This window comes from Hordeum vulgare, chromosome 6H (genome assembly GCF_904849725.1).
Source record: "Hordeum vulgare subsp. vulgare chromosome 6H, MorexV3_pseudomolecules_assembly, whole genome shotgun sequence".
Taxonomy (NCBI): Eukaryota; Viridiplantae; Streptophyta; class Magnoliopsida; order Poales; family Poaceae; genus Hordeum; species Hordeum vulgare.
In genome coordinates, this window is record NC_058523.1 from 123530475 (window position 1) to 123551235 (window position 20761).

General features: G+C 45.5%; 1 protein-coding gene across 1 annotated transcript in view; it reads left to right on the forward strand.

The window, feature by feature from the left end:
- Positions 1-18652, forward strand: part of LOC123405206 (probable small nuclear ribonucleoprotein F) — an 89818-nt gene extending 71166 nt beyond the window's left edge. Inside the window, exons 3-5 of the mRNA XM_045098986.1 lie at positions 17184-17223; positions 17371-17430; positions 18586-18652. Coding sequence (XP_044954921.1) covers positions 17184-17223; positions 17371-17430; positions 18586-18652 — 167 coding nt within the window. The remainder of the gene's footprint in view (positions 1-17183; positions 17224-17370; positions 17431-18585) is intronic.
- Positions 18653-20761: the final 2109 nt, after the last annotated feature.

The following is a 20761-nucleotide window of genomic DNA, read 5'->3' on the forward strand; positions in this document are numbered from 1 at the left end:
CAAAACTATCAAACCATAGAAAAGCAAATCCAGATGAAAATCAAAGAAAAAAAATGGACAAAATCCAGGATGTTACACCAGCAAGGCTCCAGCTGGACAGGCTCTAGCCGAACAGGCTTGAGCTGGATAGTGTTGGGGAACGTCGCATGGGAAACAAAAATTTTCCTACGCGCACGAAGACCTATCATGGTGATGTCCATCTACGAGAGGGGATGAGTGATCTACGTACCCTTGTAGATCGTACAGCAGAAGCGTTAGAGAACGCGTTGATGTAGTGGAACGTCCTCACGTCCCTCGATCCGCCCCGCGAACAATCCCGCGATCAGTCCCACGATCTAGTACCGAACGGACGGCACCTCCGCGTTCAGCACACGTACAGCTCGACAATGATCTCGGCCTTCTTGATCCAGCAAGAGAGACGGAGAGGTAGAAGAGTTCTCCGGCAGCGTGACGGCGCTCCGGAGGTTGGTGATGATCTTGTCTCAGCACGGCTCCGCCCGAGCTCCGCAGAAACACGATCTAGAGGAAAAACTATGGAGGTATGTGGTCGGGCAGCCGTGAGAAAGTCGTCTCAAATCTGCCCTAAAAGCCCCATATATATAGGAGGAGGGAGGGGGACCTTGCCTTGGGGTCCAAGGGACTCCCAAGGGGTCGGCCGAGCCAAGGGGGGGAGGACTCCCCCCCCCAAACCGAGTTGGACTTGGTTTGGTGGGAGGAGTCCCCCTCCCTTCCCACTTCTTCCCTCTTTTTTTTTCTTTTCCTTTGATTTTCTTATCTTGGCGCATAGGATCCCTTGGGGCTGTCCCACCAGCCCACTAAGGGCTGGTGTGCCCCCCCAAAAGCCTATGGGCTTCCCCGGAGTGGGTTGCCCCCCTCCGGTGAACTCCCGGAACCCATTCGTCATTCCCGGTACATTCCCGGTAACTCCGAAAACCTTCCGGTAATCAAATGAGGTCATCCTATATATCAATCTTCGTTTCCGGACCATTCCGGAAACCCTCGTGACGTCCGTGATCTCATCCGGGACTCCGAACAACATTCGGTAACCAACCATATAACTCAAATACGCATAAAACAACGTCGAACCTTAAGTGTGCAGACCCTGCGGGTTCGAGAACTATGTAGACATGACCCGAGAGACTCCTCGGTCAATATCCAATAGCGGGACCTGGATGCCCATATTGGATCCTACATATTCTACGAAGATCTTATCGTTTGAACCTCAGTGCCAAGGATTCGTATAATCCCGTATGTCATTCCCTTTGTCCTTCGGTATGTTACTTGCCCGAGATTTGATCGTCAGTATCCGCATACCTATTTCAATCTCGTTTACCGGCAAGTCTCTTTACTCGTTCCGTAATACAAGATCCCGCAACTTATACTAAGTTACATTGCTTGCAAGGCTTGTGTGTGATGTTGTATTACCGAGTGGGCCCCGAGATACCTCTCCGTCACACGGAGTGACAAATCCCAGTCTTGATCCACACTAACTCAACTAACACCTTCGGAGATACCTGTAGAGCATCTTTATAGTCACCCAGTTACGTTGCGACGTTTGATACACACAAAGCATTCCTCCGGTGTCAGTGAGTTATATGATCTCATGGTCATAGAAATAAATACTTGACACGCAGAAAACAGTAGCAACAAAATGACACGATCAACATGCTACGTCTATTAGTTTGGGTCTAGTCCATCACGTGATTCTCCCAATGACGTGATCCAGTTATCAAGCAACAACACCTTGTTCATAATCAGAAGACACTGACTATCATTGATCAACTGGCTAGCCAACTAGAGGCATGCTAGGGACGGTGTTTTGTCTATGTATCCACACATGTAAATGAGTCTTCATTCAATACAATTATAGCATGGATAATAAACTATTATCTTGATACAGGAATTATAATAATAACTATACATTTATTATTGCCTCTAGGGCATAATTCCAACAGTCTCCCACTTGCACTAGAGTCAATAATCTAGCCCTCACATCACCATGTGATTTACATTGTAATAAATCTAACACCCATACAGTTCTGGTGTCGATCATGTTTTGGCCGTGGAAGAGGTTTAGTCAGCGGGTTTGCTACATTCAGATCCGTGTGCATTTTGCATATATTCACGTCCTCCTCCTCGACGTAGTCGCGGATGAGGTTGAAGCGTCGTTTGATGTGTCTGGTCTTCTTGTGAAACCTTGGTTCCTTTGCTAAGGCAATGGCACCAGTGTTGTCACAGAACAAGGTTATTGGATCCAGTGCACTTGGCACCACTCCAAGATCCGTCATGAACTGCTTCATCCAGACACCCTCCTTAGCCGCCTCCGAGGCAGCCATGTACTCCGCTTCACATGTAGAATCTGCTACGACGCTTTGCTTGGAACTGCACCAGCTTACTGCATCCCCATTAAGAATAAATACGTATCCGGTTTGCGACTTAGAGTCGTCCGGATCTGTGTCAAAGCTTGCATCAACGTAACCTTTTACGGCGAGCTCTTCGTCACCTCCATACACGAGAAACATCTCCTTAGTCCTTTTCAGGTACTTCAGGATATTCTTGACCGCTGTCCAGTGATCCACTCCTGGATTACTCTGGAACCTGCCTGCCATACTTATGGCCAGGCTAACATCCGGTCTAGTGCACAGCATTGCATACATGATAGAGCCTATGGCTGAAGCATAGGGGACGGAGCGCATATGCTCTCTATCTTCATCAGTTGCTGGGCACTGAGTCTTACTCAATCTTGTACCTTGTAACACTGGCAAGAACCCTTTCTTGGACTGTTCCATTTTGAACCTCTTCAAAACTTTATCAAGGTATGTGCTTTGTGAAAGTCCTATCAGGCGTTTTGATCTATCCCTATAGATCTTAATGCCTAGAATGTAAGCAGCTTCTCCTAGGTCCTTCATAGAGAAACTTTTATTCAAGTAACCTTTTATGCTCTCCAAGAGCTCCACGTTGTTTCCAATCAGTAATATGTCATCCACATATAGTATTAGAAACGCCACAGAGCTCCCACTCACTTTCTTGTAAATACAAGATTCTCCAACCACTTGTATAAACCCAAATGCTTTGATCACCTCATCAAAGCGTTTGTTCCAACTCCGAGATGCTTGCACCAGTCCATAAATGGATCGCTGGAGCTTGCACACCTTGTCAGCATTCTTAGGATCGACAAAACCTTCGGGTTGCATCATATACAATTCTTCCTTAAGGAAACCGTTAAGGAACGCCGTTTTGACATCCATCTGCCAGATTTCATAATCGAAAAATGCAGCTATTGCTAACATGATTCTGACGGACTTGAGCATTGCTACGAGAGAGAAAGTCTCATCGTAGTCAATTCCTGGAACTTGTGAAAAACCCTTTGCCACAAGTCGAGCTTTATAAACGGTCACATTACCGTCAGCGTCCGTCTTCTTCTTAAAGATCCATTTGTTCTGAATAGCCTTGCGGCCCTCAGGTAGTATCTCCAAAGTCCACACTTTGTTCTCATACATGGATCCTATCTCGGATTTCATGGCTTCTAGCCATTTGTTGGAATCTGTGCCCACCATTGCTTCTTCATAATTTGCAGGTTCATTGTTGTCTAACAACATGATTGATAAGACGGGATTACCGTACCACTCTGGAGCAGCGCGTGATCTCGTCGACCTGTGTGGTTCAACAGAAACTTGAACTGGAGTTTCATGATCATCATCATTAACTTCCTCCTCAACCGACGTTGCAATGACAGAGGTTTCCCCTTGCCCTGCGCCACCATCCAGAGGGATGAGAGGTTCGACAACCTCGTCAAGTTCTATCTTCCTCCCACTCAATTCTCTCGAGAGAAACTCCTTCTCGAGAAAAGTTCCGTTCTTAGCAACAAACACTTTGCCTTCGGATTTGAGATAGAAGGTGTACCCAACTGTCTCTTTTGGGTAACCTATGAAGACGCATTTTTCCGCTTTGGGTTCCAGCTTTTCAGGCTGAAGCTTTTTGACATAAGCATCACATCCCCAAACTTTAAGAAACGACAACTTTGGTCTTTTGCCATACCACAGTTCGTATGGTGTCGTCTCAACGGATTTTGATGGTGCCCTATTTAAAGTGAATGCAGCTGTTTCTAATGCATAACCCCAAAATGATAACGGCAAATCAGTAAGAGACATCATAGATCGCACCATCTCTAACGAAGTACGATTACGACGTTCGGACACACCATTACGCTGTGGTGTTCCAGGCGGTGTTAACTGCGAAACAATTCCACATTGTCTTAAGTGAGTACCAAACTCGAAACTCAGATATTCACCCCCACGATCAGACCGTAGGAACTTGATCTTCTTGTTACGATGATTTCCCACTTCACTCTGAAATTGCTTGAACTTTTCAAATGTTTCAGACTTGTGCTTCATCAAGTAGACATAACCATATCTACTTAAATCGTCAGTGAAGGTGAGAAAATAACGATATCCGCCGCGTGCCTCCACGCTCATTGGACCACACACATCGGTATGTATGATTTCCAACAAGTCACTTGCACGCTCCATTGTTCCGGAGAACGGAGTCTTAGTCATCTTGCCCATGAGGCATGGTTCGCACGTGTCAAGTGAATCAAAGTCAAGTGACTCCAAAAGTCCATCAGCATGGAGTTTCTTCATGCGCTTTACACCAATATGACCCAAGCGACAGTGCCACAAAAATATGGCGTTATCATTGTTTACTCTAACTCTTTTGGTCTCAATGTTATGTATATGCGTATCGCTATCGAGATTCAATATGAACAATCCTCTCACATTCGGTGCATGACCATAAAAGATGTTACTCATAGAAATAGAACAACCATTATTCTCAGACTTAAAAGAGTAACCGTCTCGCAATAAACAAGATCCAGATATAATGTTCATGCTCAACGCAGGCACTAAATAACAACGATTTAAGTTCATCACTAATCCCGATGGTAGTTGAAGTGACACGGTGCCGACGGCGATTGCCTCAACCTTGGAACCGTTTCCTACGCGCATCGTCACTTCGTCTTTCGCCAGCCTTCGTCTATTCCGCAGTTCCTGCTTCGAGTTGCAAATGTGAGCAACAGAACCGGTATCGAATACCCAGGCACTACTACGAGAGCCGGTTAAGTACACATCAATAACATGTATATCAAATATACCTGATTTTTCTTTGCCCGTCTTCTTATCTGCCAGATACTTGGGGCAATTGCGCTTCCAGTGACCCATACCCTTGCAATAGAAGCACTCTGTTTCAGGCTTAGGTCCAGCCTTGGGTTTCTTCGGCGGATTGGCAACAGGCTTGCCGCTCTTCTTCGAATTTCCCTTCTTGCCTTTGCCGTTTCTCTTGAAACTAGTGGTCTTGCTCACCATCAACACTTGATGCTCTTTACGGAGTTCAGACTCTGCGACTTTCAGCATCGCAAACAACTCGCCGGGAGACTTGTTCATCCCTTGCATGTTGTAGTTCAACACAAAGCCTTTATAGCTTGGCGGCAGTGATTGAAGGATTCTGTCAGTGATAGCTTCTTGCGGGAGTTCAATCCCCAGTTTAGCTAGACGGTTTGAGTACCCAGACATTTTGAGCACATGTTCACTGACAGATGAGTTTTCCTCCATCTTGCAAGCATAGAATTTAACGGAGGTCTCATACCTCGCGATCCGGGCGTTCTTCTGAAAGATAAACTTCAACTCCTGGAACATCTCAAATGCTCCATGACGCTCAAAGCGACGTTGAAGTCCCGGTTCCAAGCCATACAAGACTGCACATTGAACTATTGAGTAGTCCTCCTTACGCGCTAACCAAGCGTTCTTAACATCCTGATCAGCCGTAGCGGGTGGTTCATCTCCTAGCGCAGCATTAAGGACATAATCCTTCTTTCCAGCTTGTAAGATTAGCTTAAGATTACGAGCCCAGTCTACAAAGTTGCTTCCATCATCTTTCAACTTAGCTTTCTCTAGGAACGTATTAAAATTCAGGATGACACTTGCGTGAGCCATGATCTACAACATAAATATATTCAAAGTGGGCTTAGACTATGTTCAAGATAATTAGAGTTCAACTTAATCAAATTATATGCTAAACTCCCACTCAAAAAGTACATCTCTCTAGTCATTTGAGTGGTTCATGATCCACTTACACTATCCCAAGTCCGATCATCACGTGAGTCGAGAGTAGTTTCAGTGGTAAGCATCCCTATGCTAATCATATCAACTATATGATTCATGATCGACCTTTCGGTCTCATGTGTTCCGAGGCCATGTCTGCACATGCTAGGCTCGTCAAGCTTAACCCGAGTGTTCCGCTGTGCGCAACTGTTTTGCACCCGTTGTATGTGAACGTTGAGTCTATCACACCCGATCATCACGTGGTGTCTCGAAACGACGAACTGTAGCAACGGTGCACAGTCGGGGAGAACACAATTTCGTCTTGAAATTTTAGTGAGAGATCACCTCATAATGCTACCGTCGTTCTAAGCAAAATAAGGTGCATAAAAGGATTAACATCACATGCAATTCATAAGTGACATGATATGGCCATCATCACGTGCTTCTTGATCTCCATCACCAAAGCACCGACACGATCTTCTTGTCACCGGCGCCACACCATGATCATCCATCAACGTCTTGCCATCGGGGTTGTCGTGCTACTTATGCTATTACTACTAAAGCTACATCCTAGCAAAATAGTAAACGCATCTGCAAGCACAAATATGTTAGTATAAAGACAACCCTATGGCTCCTGCCGGTTGCCGTACCATCGACGTGCAAGTCGATATTTCTATTACAACATGATCATCTCATACATCCAATATATGACATCACATCATTGGCCATATCACATCACAATCATACCCTGCAAAAACAAGTTAGACGTCCTCTAATTTTGTTGTTGCAAGTTTTACGTGGTGACCAAGGGTATCTAGTAGGATCGCATCTTACTTACGCAAACACCACAACGGAGATATATGAGTTGCTATTTAACCTCATCCAAGGACCTCCTCGGTCAAATCCGATTCAACTAAAGTTGGAGAAACCGTCACTTGCCAGTCATCTTTGAGCAAAGGGGGTTACTCGTAACGATGAAACCAGTCTCTCGTAAGCGTACGAGTAATGTCGGTCCAAGCCGCTTCAATCCAACAATACCGCGGAATCAAGAAAAGACTAAGGAGGGCAGCAAAACGCACATCACCGCCCACAAAACCTTTTGTGTTCTACTCGAGAAGACATCTACGCATGAACCTAGCTCATGATGCCACTGTTGGGGAACGTCGCATGGGAAACAAAAATTTTCCTACGCGCACGAAGACCTATCATGGTGATGTCCATCTACGAGAGGGGATGAGTGATCTACGTACCCTTGTAGATCGTACAGCAGAAGCGTTAGAGAACGCGGTTGATGTAGTGGAACGTCCTCACGTCCCTCGATCCGCCCCGCGAACAATCCCGCGATCAGTCCCACGATCTAGTACCGAACGGACGGCACCTCCGCGTTCAGCACACGTACAGCTCGACGATGATCTCGGCCTTCTTGATCCAGCAAGAGAGACGGAGAGGTAGAAGAGTTCTCCGGCAGCGTGTCGGCGCTCCGGAGGTTGGTGATGATCTTGTCTCAGCAGGGCTCCGCCCGAGCTGCGCAGAAACACGATATAGAGGAAAAACTATGGAGGTATGTGGTCGGGCAGCCGTGAGAAAGTCGTCTCAAATCTGCCCTAAAAGCCCCATATATATAGGAGGAGGGAGGGGGACCTTGCCTTGGGGTCCAAGGGACTCCCAAGGGGTCGGCCGAGCCAAGGGGGGGAGGACTCCCCCCCCCCAAACCGAGTTGGACTTGGTTTGGTGGGAGGAGTCCCCCTCCCTTCCCATTTCTTCCCTCTTTTTTTTTTCTTTTCCTTTGATTTTCTTATCTTGGCGCATAGGATCCCTTGGGGCTGTCCCACCAGCCCACTAAGGGCTGGTGTGCCCCCCCCCAAAAGCCTATGGGCTTCCCCGGAGTGGGTTGCCCCCCTCCGGTGAACTCCCGGAACCCATTCGTCATTCCCGGTACATTCCCGGTAACTCCGAAAACCTTCCGGTAATCAAATGAGGTCATCCTATATATCAATCTTCGTTTCCGGACCATTCCGGAAACCCTCGTGACGTCCGTGATCTCATCCGGGACTCCGAACAACATTCGGTAACCAACCATATAACTCAAATACGCATAAAACAACGTCGAACCTTAAGTGTGCAGACCCTGCGGGTTCGAGAACTATGTAGACATGACCCGAGAGACTCCTCGGTCAATATCCAATAGCGGGACCTGGATGCCCATATTGGATCCTACATATTCTACGAAGATCTTATCGTTTGAACCTCAGTGCCAAGGATTCGTATAATCCCATATGTCATTCCCTTTGTCCTTCGGTATGTTACTTGCCCGAGATTTGATCGTCAGTATCCGCATACCTATTTCAATCTCGTTTACCGGCAAGTCTCTTTACTCGTTCCGTAATACAAGATCCCGCAACTTATACTAAGTTACATTGCTTGCAAGGCTTGTGTGTGATGTTGTATTACCGAGTGGGCCCCGAGATACCTCTCCGTCACACGGAGTGACAAATCCCAGTCTTGATCCATACTAACTCAACTAACACCTTCGGAGATACCTGTAGAGAATCTTTATAGTCACCCAGTTACGTTGCGACGTTTGATACACACAAAGCATTCCTCCGGTGTCAGTGAGTTATATGATCTCATGGTCATAGAAATAAATACTTGACACGCAGAAAACAGTAGCAACAAAATGACACGATCAACATGCTACGTCTATTAGTTTGGGTCTAGTCCATCACGTGATTCTCCCAATGACGTGATCCAGTTATCAAGCAACAACACCTTGTTCATAATCAGAAGACACTGACTATCATTGATCAACTGGCTAGCCAACTAGAGGCATGCTAGGGACGGTGTTTTGTCTATGTATCCACACATGTAAATGAGTCTTCATTCAATACAATTATAGCATGGATAATAAACTATTATCTTGATACAGGAATTATAATAATAACTATACATTTATTATTGCCTCTAGGGCATAATTCCAACAGTCTCCCACTTGCACTAGAGTCAATAATCTAGCCCTCACATCACCATGTGATTTACATTGTAATAAATCTAACACCCATACAGTTCTGGTGTCGATCATGTTTTGGCCGTGGAAGAGGTTTAGTCAGCGGGTTTGCTACATTCAGATCCGTGTGCATTTTGCATATATTCACGTCCTCCTCCTCGACGTAGTCGCGGATGAGGTTGAAGCGTCGTTTGATGTGTCTGGTCTTCTTGTGAAACCTTGGTTCCTTTGCTAAGGCAATGGCACCAGTGTTGTCACAGAACAAGGTTATTGGATCCAGTGCACTTGGCACCACTCCAAGATCCGTCATGAACTGCTTCATCCAGACACCCTCCTTAGCCGCCTCCGAGGCAGCCATGTACTCCGCTTCACATGTAGAATCTGCTACGACGCTTTGCTTGGAACTGCACCAGCTTACTGCATCCCCATTAAGAATAAATACGTATCCGGTTTGCGACTTAGAGTCGTCCGGATCTGTGTCAAAGCTTGCATCAACGTAACCTTTTACGGCGAGCTCTTCGTCACCTCCATACACGAGAAACATCTCCTTAGTCCTTTTCAGGTACTTCAGGATATTCTTGACCGCTGTCCAGTGATCCACTCCTGGATTACTCTGGAACCTGCCTGCCATACTTATGGCCAGGCTAACATCCGGTCTAGTGCACAGCATTGCATACATGATAGAGCCTATGGCTGAAGCATAGGGGACGGAGCGCATATGCTCTCTATCTTCATCAGTTGCTGGGCACTGAGTCTTACTCAATCTTGTACCTTGTAACACTGGCAAGAACCCTTTCTTGGACTGTTCCATTTTGAACCTCTTCAAAACTTTATCAAGGTATGTGCTTTGTGAAAGTCCTATCAGGCGTTTTGATCTATCCCTATAGATCTTAATGCCTAGAATGTAAGCAGCTTCTCCTAGGTCCTTCATAGAGAAACTTTTATTCAAGTAACCTTTTATGCTCTCCAAGAGCTCCACGTTGTTTCCAATCAGTAATATGTCATCCACATATAGTATTAGAAACGCCACAGAGCTCCCACTCACTTTCTTGTAAATACAAGATTCTCCAACCACTTGTATAAACCCAAATGCTTTGATCACCTCATCAAAGCGTTTGTTCCAACTCCGAGATGCTTGCACCAGTCCATAAATGGATCGCTGGAGCTTGCACACCTTGTCAGCATTCTTAGGATCGACAAAACCTTCGGGTTGCATCATATACAATTCTTCCTTAAGGAAACCGTTAAGGAACGCCGTTTTGACATCCATCTGCCAGATTTCATAATCGAAAAATGCAGCTATTGCTAACATGATTCTGACGGACTTGAGCATTGCTACGAGAGAGAAAGTCTCATCGTAGTCAATTCCTGGAACTTGTGAAAAACCCTTTGCCACAAGTCGAGCTTTATAAACGGTCACATTACCGTCAGCGTCCGTCTTCTTCTTAAAGATCCATTTGTTCTGAATAGCCTTGCGGCCCTCAGGTAGTATCTCCAAAGTCCACACTTTGTTCTCATACATGGATCCTATCTCGGATTTCATGGCTTCTAGCCATTTGTTGGAATCTGTGCCCACCATTGCTTCTTCATAATTTGCAGGTTCATTGTTGTCTAACAACATGATTGATAAGACGGGATTACCGTACCACTCTGGAGCAGCGCGTGATCTCGTCGACCTGTGTGGTTCAACAGAAACTTGAACTGGAGTTTCATGATCATCATCATTAACTTCCTCCTCAACCGACGTTGCAATGACAGAGGTTTCCCCTTGCCCTGCGCCACCATCCAGAGGGATGAGAGGTTCGACAACCTCGTCAAGTTCTATCTTCCTCCCACTCAATTCTCTCGAGAGAAACTCCTTCTCGAGAAAAGTTCCGTTCTTAGCAACAAACACTTTGCCTTCGGATTTGAGATAGAAGGTGTACCCAACTGTCTCTTTTGGGTAACCTATGAAGACGCATTTTTCCGCTTTGGGTTCCAGCTTTTCAGGCTGAAGCTTTTTGACATAAGCATCACATCCCCAAACTTTAAGAAACGACAACTTTGGTCTTTTGCCATACCACAGTTCGTATGGTGTCGTCTCAACGGATTTTGATGGTGCCCTATTTAAAGTGAATGCAGCTGTTTCTAATGCATAACCCCAAAATGATAACGGCAAATCAGTAAGAGACATCATAGATCGCACCATCTCTAACGAAGTACGATTACGACGTTCGGACACACCATTACGCTGTGGTGTTCCAGGCGGTGTTAACTGCGAAACAATTCCACATTGTCTTAAGTGAGTACCAAACTCGAAACTCAGATATTCACCCCCACGATCAGACCGTAGGAACTTGATCTTCTTGTTACGATGATTTTCCACTTCACTCTGAAATTGCTTGAACTTTTCAAATGTTTCAGACTTGTGCTTCATCAAGTAGACATAACCATATCTACTTAAATCGTCAGTGAAGGTGAGAAAATAACGATATCCGCCGCGTGCCTCCACGCTCATTGGACCACACACATCGGTATGTATGATTTCCAACAAGTCACTTGCACGCTCCATTGTTCCGGAGAACGGAGTCTTAGTCATCTTGCCCATGAGGCATGGTTCGCACGTGTCAAGTGAATCAAAGTCAAGTGACTCCAAAAGTCCATCAGCATGGAGTTTCTTCATGCGCTTTACACCAATATGACCCAAGCGGCAGTGCCACAAAAATATGGCGTTATCATTGTTTACTCTAACTCTTTTGGTCTCAATGTTATGTATATGCGTATCGCTATCGAGATTCAATATGAACAATCCTCTCACATTCGGTGCATGACCATAAAAGATGTTACTCATAGAAATAGAACAACCATTATTCTCAGACTTAAAAGAGTAACCGTCTCGCAATAAACAAGATCCAGATATAATGTTCATGCTCAACGCAGGCACTAAATAACAACGATTTAAGTTCATCACTAATCCCGATGGTAGTTGAAGTGACACGGTGCCGACGGCGATTGCCTCAACCTTGGAACCGTTTCCTACGCGCATCGTCACTTCGTCTTTCGCCAGCCTTCGTCTATTCCGCAGTTCCTGCTTCGAGTTGCAAATGTGAGCAACAGAACCGGTATCGAATACCCAGGCACTACTACGAGAGCCGGTTAAGTACACATCAATAACATGTATATCAAATATACCTGATTTTTCTTTGCCCGTCTTCTTATCTGCCAGATACTTGGGGCAATTGCGCTTCCAGTGACCCATACCCTTGCAATAGAAGCACTCTGTTTCAGGCTTAGGTCCAGCCTTGGGTTTCTTCGGCGGATTGGCAACAGGCTTGCCGCTCTTCTTCGAATTTCCCTTCTTGCCTTTGCCGTTTCTCTTGAAACTAGTGGTCTTGCTCACCATCAACACTTGATGCTCTTTACGGAGTTCAGACTCTGCGACTTTCAGCATCGCAAACAACTCGCCGGGAGACTTGTTCATCCCTTGCATGTTGTAGTTCAACACAAAGCCTTTATAGCTTGGCGGCAGTGATTGAAGGATTCTGTCAGTGATAGCTTCTTGCGGGAGTTCAATCCCCAGTTTAGCTAGACAGTTTGAGTACCCAGACATTTTGAGCACATGTTCACTGACAGACGAGTTTTCCTCCATCTTGCAAGCATAGAATTTAACGGAGGTCTCATACCTCGCGATCCGGGCGTTCTTCTGAAAGATAAACTTCAACTCCTGGAACATCTCAAATGCTCCATGACGCTCAAAGCGACGTTGAAGTCCCGGTTCCAAGCCATACAAGACTGCACATTGAACTATTGAGTAGTCCTCCTTACGCGCTAACCAAGCGTTCTTAACATCCTGATCAGCCGTAGCGGGTGGTTCATCTCCTAGCGCAGCATTAAGGACATAATCCTTCTTTCCAGCTTGTAAGATTAGCTTAAGATTACGAGCCCAGTCTACAAAGTTGCTTCCATCATCTTTCAACTTAGCTTTCTCTAGGAACGTATTAAAATTCAGGATGACACTTGCGTGAGCCATGATCTACAACATAAATATATTCAAAGTGGGCTTAGACTATGTTCAAGATAATTAGAGTTCAACTTAATCAAATTATATGCTAAACTCCCACTCAAAAAGTACATCTCTCTAGTCATTTGAGTGGTTCATGATCCACTTACACTATCCCAAGTCCGATCATCACGTGAGTCGAGAGTAGTTTCAGTGGTAAGCATCCCTATGCTAATCATATCAACTATATGATTCATGATCGACCTTTCGGTCTCATGTGTTCCGAGGCCATGTCTGCACATGCTAGGCTCGTCAAGCTTAACCCGAGTGTTCCGCGTGCGCAACTGTTTTGCACCCGTTGTATGTGAACGTTGAGTCTATCACACCCGATCATCACGTGGTGTCTCGAAACGACGAACTGTAGCAACGGTGCACAGTCGGGGAGAACACAATTTCGTCTTGAAATTTTAGTGAGAGATCACCTCATAATGCTACCGTCGTTCTAAGCAAAATAAGGTGCATAAAAGGATTAACATCACATGCAATTCATAAGTGACATGATATGGCCATCATCACGTGCTTCTTGATCTCCATCACCAAAGCACCGGCACGATCTTCTTGTCACCGGCGCCACACCATGATCATCCATCAACGTGTTGCCATCGGGGTTGTCGTGCTACTTATGCTATTACTACTAAAGCTACATCCTAGCAAAATAGTAAACGCATCTGCAAGCACAAATATGTTAGTATAAAGACAACCCTATGGCTCCTGCCGGTTGCCGTACCATCGACGTGCAAGTCGATATTTCTATTACAACATGATCATCTCATACATCCAATATATCACATCACATCATTGGCCATATCACATCACAATCATACCCTGCAAAAACAAGTTAGACGTCCTCTAATTTTGTTGTTGCAAGTTTTACGTGGTGACCAAGGGTATCTAGTAGGATCGCATCTTACTTACGCAAACACCACAACGGAGATATATGAGTTGCTATTTAACCTCATCCAAGGACCTCCTCGGTCAAATCCGATTCAATAAAGTTGGAGAAACCGTCACTTGCCAGTCATCTTTGAGCAAAGGGGGTTACTCGTAACGATGAAACCAGTCTCTCGTAAGCGTACGAGTAATGTCGGTCCAAGCCGCTTCAATCCAACAATACCGCGGAATCAAGAAAAGACTAAGGAGGGCAGCAAAACGCACATCACCGCCCACAAAACCTTTTGTGTTCTACTCGAGAAGACATCTACGCATGAACCTAGCTCATGATGCCACTGTTGGGGAACGTCGCATGGGAAACAAAAATTTTCCTACGCGCACGAAGACCTATCATGGTGATGTCCATCTACGAGAGGGGATGAGTGATCTACGTACCCTTGTAGATCGTACAGCAGAAGCGTTAGAGAACGCGGTTGATGTAGTGGAACGTCCTCACGTCCCTCGATCCGCCCCGCGAACAATCCCGCGATCAGTCCCACGATCTAGTACCGAACGGACGGCACCTCCGCGTTCAGCACACGTACAGCTCGACGATGATCTCGGCCTTCTTGATCCAGCAAGAGAGACGGAGAGGTAGAAGAGTTCTCCGGCAGCGTGTCGGCGCTCTGGAGGTTGGTGATGATCTTGTCTCAGCAGGGCTCCGCCCGAGCTCCGCAGAAACACGATCTAGAGGAAAAACTATGGAGGTATGTGGTCGGGCAGCCGTGAGAAAGTCGTCTCAAATCTTCCCTAAAAGCCCCATATATATAGGAGGAGGGAGGGGGACCTTGCCTTGGGGTCCAAGGGACTCCCAAGGGGTCGGCCGAGCCAAGGGGGGGAGGACTCCCCCCCCCCCAAACCGAGTTGGACTTGGTTTGGTGGGAGGAGTCCCCCTCCCTTCCCACTTCTTCCCTCTTTTTTTTTCTTTTCCTTTGATTTTCTTATCTTGGCGCATAGGATCCCTTGGGGCTGTCACACCAGCCCACTAAGGGCTGGTGTGCCCCCCCCAAAAGCCTATGGGCTTCCCCGGAGTGGGTTGCCCCCCTCCGGTGAACTCCCGGAACCCATTCGTCATTCCCGGTACATTCCCGGTAACTCCGAAAACCTTCCGGTAATCAAATGAGGTCATCCTATATATCAATCTTCGTTTCCGGACCATTCCGGAAACCCTCGTGACGTCCGTGATCTCATCCGGGACTCTGAACAACATTCGGTAACCAACCATATAACTCAAATACGCATAAAACAACGTCGAACCTTAAGTGTGCAGACCCTGCGGGTTCGAGAACTATGTAGACATGACCCGAGAGACTCCTCGGTCAATATCCAATAGCGGGACCTGGATGCCCATATTGGATCCTACATATTCTACGAAGATCTTATCGTTTGAACCTCAGTGCCAAGGATTCGTATAATCCCGTATGTCATTCCCTTTGTCCTTCGGTATGTTACTTGCCCGAGATTCGATCGTCAGTATCCGCATACCTATTTCAATCTCGTTTACCGGCAAGTCTCTTTACTCGTTCCGTAATACAAGATCCCGCAACTTATACTAAGTTACATTGCTTGCAAGGCTTGTGTGTGATGTTGTATTACCGAGTGGGCCCCGAGATACCTCTCCGTCACACGGAGTGACAAATCCCAGTCTTGATCCATACTAACTCAACTAACACCTTCGGAGATACCTGTAGAGCATCTTTATAGTCACCCAGTTACGTTGCGACGTTTGATACACACAAAGCATTCCTCCGGTGTCAGTGAGTTATATGATCTCATGGTCATAGAAATAAATACTTGACACGCAGAAAACAGTAGCAACAAAATGACACGATCAACATGCTACGTCTATTAGTTTGGGTCTAGTCCATCACGTGATTCTCCCAATGACGTGATCCAGTTATCAAGCAACAACACCTTGTTCATAATCAGAAGACACTGACTATCATTGATCAACTGGCTAGCCAATTAGAGGCATGCTAGGGACGGTGTTTTGTCTATGTATCCACACATGTAAATGAGTCTTCATTCAATACAATTATAGCATGGATAATAAACTATTATCTTGATACAGGAATTATAATAATAACTATACATTTATTATTGCCTCTAGGGCATAATTCCAACAGATAGGCTTCCAGCCGGCCGGGTGTAGCTTGCAGCCTGCAGTCAGCCAGGAGCAGCCTCCAGCCGGACAGGCTCTAGCTGGACAGGCTCCAGCCGGTTAAGCTTCTAGCCGAGCGGGTGTAGCCTGCAGCCTGTAGTCGACCAGGAGCAGCTTGCAGCCACACAAGCTCCAGCTGGACTAGGAGCCAGCCGGGGTAGCCGGACCAGGGCGTTAGCCACCCCGATGTTTAAAATGTTGAGTCATCTCCTTGAGCCTACCCGGGGCTAACCCCCCGGCACCATGTCCGTCGTCCTCGCCACTCTCGGCACTGACGGCGGACGCGCCCTTTCATCGATGCTTCGCACGTTGCCGTTTGTCCCTCCCATGATACCTAGCCAAGCATCCGTCGTTGTTCATCCCTCCCATGATGCCTGGCCAAACGTCTGCCGCCCCGATGCACGCAAGCACACACTCCACATGCATGCACACACATTAGCAGTGAACAGACGAGCTGACCGAGCTAGAGGCAAAACAAGCCAAGCCTCCATACATAGGCTCATTGAAACAAAGAGTCGAGTCGAGCTCAATGCAGGGTTGGGTTGAACTCGGCTCATGTCCAGCCCTACCAGATATGATCATATTGTGCCACCAATCCTAAATGGAGACCTTGTGACACCAAGTTGTTGTAGATTGGTCGTGGATGCCAAACCAGGTGATGATCTAATTTCAAACTTGAACAATGAATCTACACCGGAAGAGAAGATGAGCAACCAACTCATGGACTTGCTTAGAGAGGGGGCATAGATTGCAATTCGGCCATCCATGTTGTTGCACCCGATCGGTAGTCCACACGTGATTTTGAATGATCAACCAAGGAAAATGCTTTCATTTGGACATAGCCTAAGTCTTCTAGATTGTGGTAGAGGTCGGATTGAGGACTTGTCCTGCAAACTGTGCCATGTAAGAGGTGGCTGCCGAGTATTCACCACAAGAAAAAAATTTCATCTCCAGGATACCTTGTTTCTATGGACTCTTACATGAATCTGCAGGTATTACTTTTATTTTTTTGTTTCACTGCATTATTAAAGTTGTGATGGATCAACATGTCAAAATTAAACGTGTTGATAACATTATGAGTTGTCTTGTGATGGATCAACATGTTTAATTTTTTTTATTGTCTTTCCTACTACTTGCAACCTGCTGATACAAACGAGTATATTGATGGGGAATTCCATGTAAACCTTGGAGAGATATTGATAAGATAAAAAATTATGATCATCTTTACCTTGCTAGTGTGAATTAGTCCTGTATACTTGTGTACCTAACGAACTACCCGTTCTAAAGCATGCATCTACCACTATGTGTTATAAGTTTTACAAGAAGTACTGCACATTCAACGATTTAGAGTATGATGCTTCTACGATATGCAAGCGGATCATCTAGCTTAAACTAATCTCTATTCTCATAATAAAACATGCGGTGTTTTTGTTCTTCCATAGTGTTATTTTGCATAAAATCCCTTATAGTTGCTGAGAATTAAGCCATGGTACAGTTTTGAGTCGTAAACAAACTAAAATGTTTTGCTTCACAGACCCAAAGATAACTTTTTGCGTTACACAAAAAGCCCCCTGTAGGTTTTGATATTCAACCCGCAGTCTATATCATATGTTTTAAAAAGTACATATCTTTTAAATTGTAACTGCAATTTTAACATGTTATATATGAATTTTGATTAAAAAAAATATAGAATCTGAATATTATGTTATTTTACCTATTAAACATTTTTAAAATGTTGTTTTGGGTGTGACCTTGATAGATAGCGCATGATCCGTCTTTATTTCGTATCGATGTAGGTTTAGATAGAAAATGAACAACTGCGCAAAAAATGGATTGGAGACGAAAGAAACCATCTACAACCACACATGCACGCGTCGGCAAAACCTTGCAGGGACAAAGAAATATTTTTTATCTTATGTAGAGAGAGAGGGAGGGAGGGAGAGAGATATATGCATTAGGATTGACACATACAAAAACGTCGTGATTTTGTGGGCACTCGTATCACATAACGGACATGGACCTATTGAGATCTTGAATCATGATTATTGGGTTAGAAGCATGTATTTTTTTCGTTGCAATGCACGGGAGTTTTTGCTAGTACGTAATAACGTGATGGATGGCTGATGTTAGGTATCTTACAAATATCGGACCATAATTTATCGTGTGTATAGTAGCTCGCAAGTTTTATTGTCGTTTGATGAAATAGAATTAATGTGCGTATTCAGTCCATCAAAGTTACATGTTGATAAACGGCTGATTCCATATTTGATGGATGCACTTAAATCATATATTCCTTGATCAACTTGGCACATTTGGTACCCAGTTGTCCCTCATGGTGTGTTATTTCCTTGGTCAACAGGTGCAACAATTTTATGTTTATGTGTGGCGTTCCAGAGGATACTGAGATAGAGGATGCAGCGTAAGAAGACATGGACCGTTGTGACGCACAGATATCTAACATAAACGTGCCAATCTAGCCCGTTGCAGATGTAGTATCTATTGATGCAGTATCTATGATTTACCTGTTCCAGTGTCATCTAGATGTTTCGTTGTACCGGTGACCTGTTTTATCAGCTTTCAATCGTCTGGATGGTGCTATCATCCTTGCTGAGTGTTAGAAGTATTGGATTTCTTGAGCAATTCTATTTTGGGGTGCTTGGTTTTGGAAACTACTTGCCGAATTGACCCTCCATTCTTACTTTACTCGTTTGGTTTGAGATATATCATTTCTTCGTCTATATAGCCACTTCGGTATTATCAACACACGATTTGTGTTGAGGTTATTATTCAAATCAAACATCCCAACCATCAATTTGTTGGGGTGTTTGGTTTGAGGCAATAGATAGCGCATTCCATCCTTGGTACAACATGCCAAACTAGAGCAGAATTTCAATAGTTGAGGGTTCTACTTGCACCATTCCATGTTTAATGTAAGTCTATATATAAGAACCTTTTTTTCCTCGTGTAAGTCGACTACAATAACCTTTTCCCTCCTCCTCTCAATCCTTCTCTGGTCCAACCGACATGGCCTCACGGGAGATGCTAAGAGCATCTCTAGCAGACCCCGTGAGCTGGTCAAACCCGTAAAAAAACAATGTGTTCACAGTTTCAGTCGAAAAAACGGCGCGGAGCAGACCCCGTAAAACTTGTTCGACCCGTAAAATTTTTAAGGGTCAATAAATCCATCCACGAAAACCTTATATACACATTATTGGAGTCACTATACAGTTCAACCCGTAGAGTAGTCAAACCTCGTCGGAGCAAACGCACCGCCGCGGAACTGACCGAATCTATCTGGAACTCACCGGAATCTGTCGCCGCATGCCGGAAGAAGCCGTCGCACGCCAGAATTTGTCGCCGTCCGTCCGAATTGCGGCCAGCTCGACCTCCACTACCAAGATGAGGCCGTCCACGGGCAGGATGGAGCAGGCCACCGGCGGCCTGAATCAGGGCGGGGTGACACCAGAGAAGAGCGGGACAGGGTAGGGGAGCTTGCGTGGCACGACGGAAAACGTACGCACGGGGACGTGCAGTGTTGAGCTCAATCGGGGACGAGCTGTGCCGAGCTCAATCGAGGGCTGGCGGTGCAGGGCTCCTCCACTGCATGCATGGCCGGGAGCGGGCGGCGTCAGGACGAGGCGGGCAGCGCCGGGCGAGCCAGGTGCCAGGGCGAGGCACGCCGTGGCCGGAGACAGCTGTCTGGGACGGGAGGAAGAAAAAGGAAAAATGAGCTATAGTGGAATACGGTTTCATTTACGGGGTCTGTTCTGTCCGAAGCAATTTCGCATTGTAAAAATAATTTTACAGTGCCCCTTACACACGGTTTTAAGGGTCGGTTTTTACGGGGTTAAAGATGCACTAAGGTGTCCCCACCTCCCCATCTCGGCCATGGAGTTCCATGTTCTCCTCTGCCCTCATCTTCCTCTCTGCAAAATCAAGGTAGAAGAAAAAGATCCATCTATCAGTGGTTTGGCTTTTCCGTGAACAAGGACAGGATCGTCGAGTGAGGATTGGCTGACTACTGAGTTACACACACAAAAATTTAGGCAATCTGGTAATAGCAAACGAAGAAATGTAAGTTCTATCACCACTTTGTCCTTCGTCAGCATAAAGCTTTCTCCATCGATCTAGGAAATGCAACTTTAGTTTTAGTGCACAAGTGCAAGTGTTCACCCAGTTGCACTTTTCTATAAGCTCAAGCTGTAATAATTTTCTTTTCTGAATTGATTGAGACTTAAGAAAACCTCAGTCCATTGCGACCTAGCAAAACCCTGGTACAAAATGGATCATCACATAACACATTACGTCCCAAATACACCCTTTTATCTTTATCTAAACAGATGGCGAACTGCATGATGCTGTTCCAAACTAACCACTGAAGACCTTCTCAAAAAAAAAAAAAAAAAAAAAAAAAAAAAAAACTAACCACTGAAGAGAAAAGAAACTTAAAGGATAAACTGGAGAGGATCAAAACTAAGCCCAACATCACCCTAGCAAAAACTGTCCCTAGTTATTACAAACGTCCAAGCAGG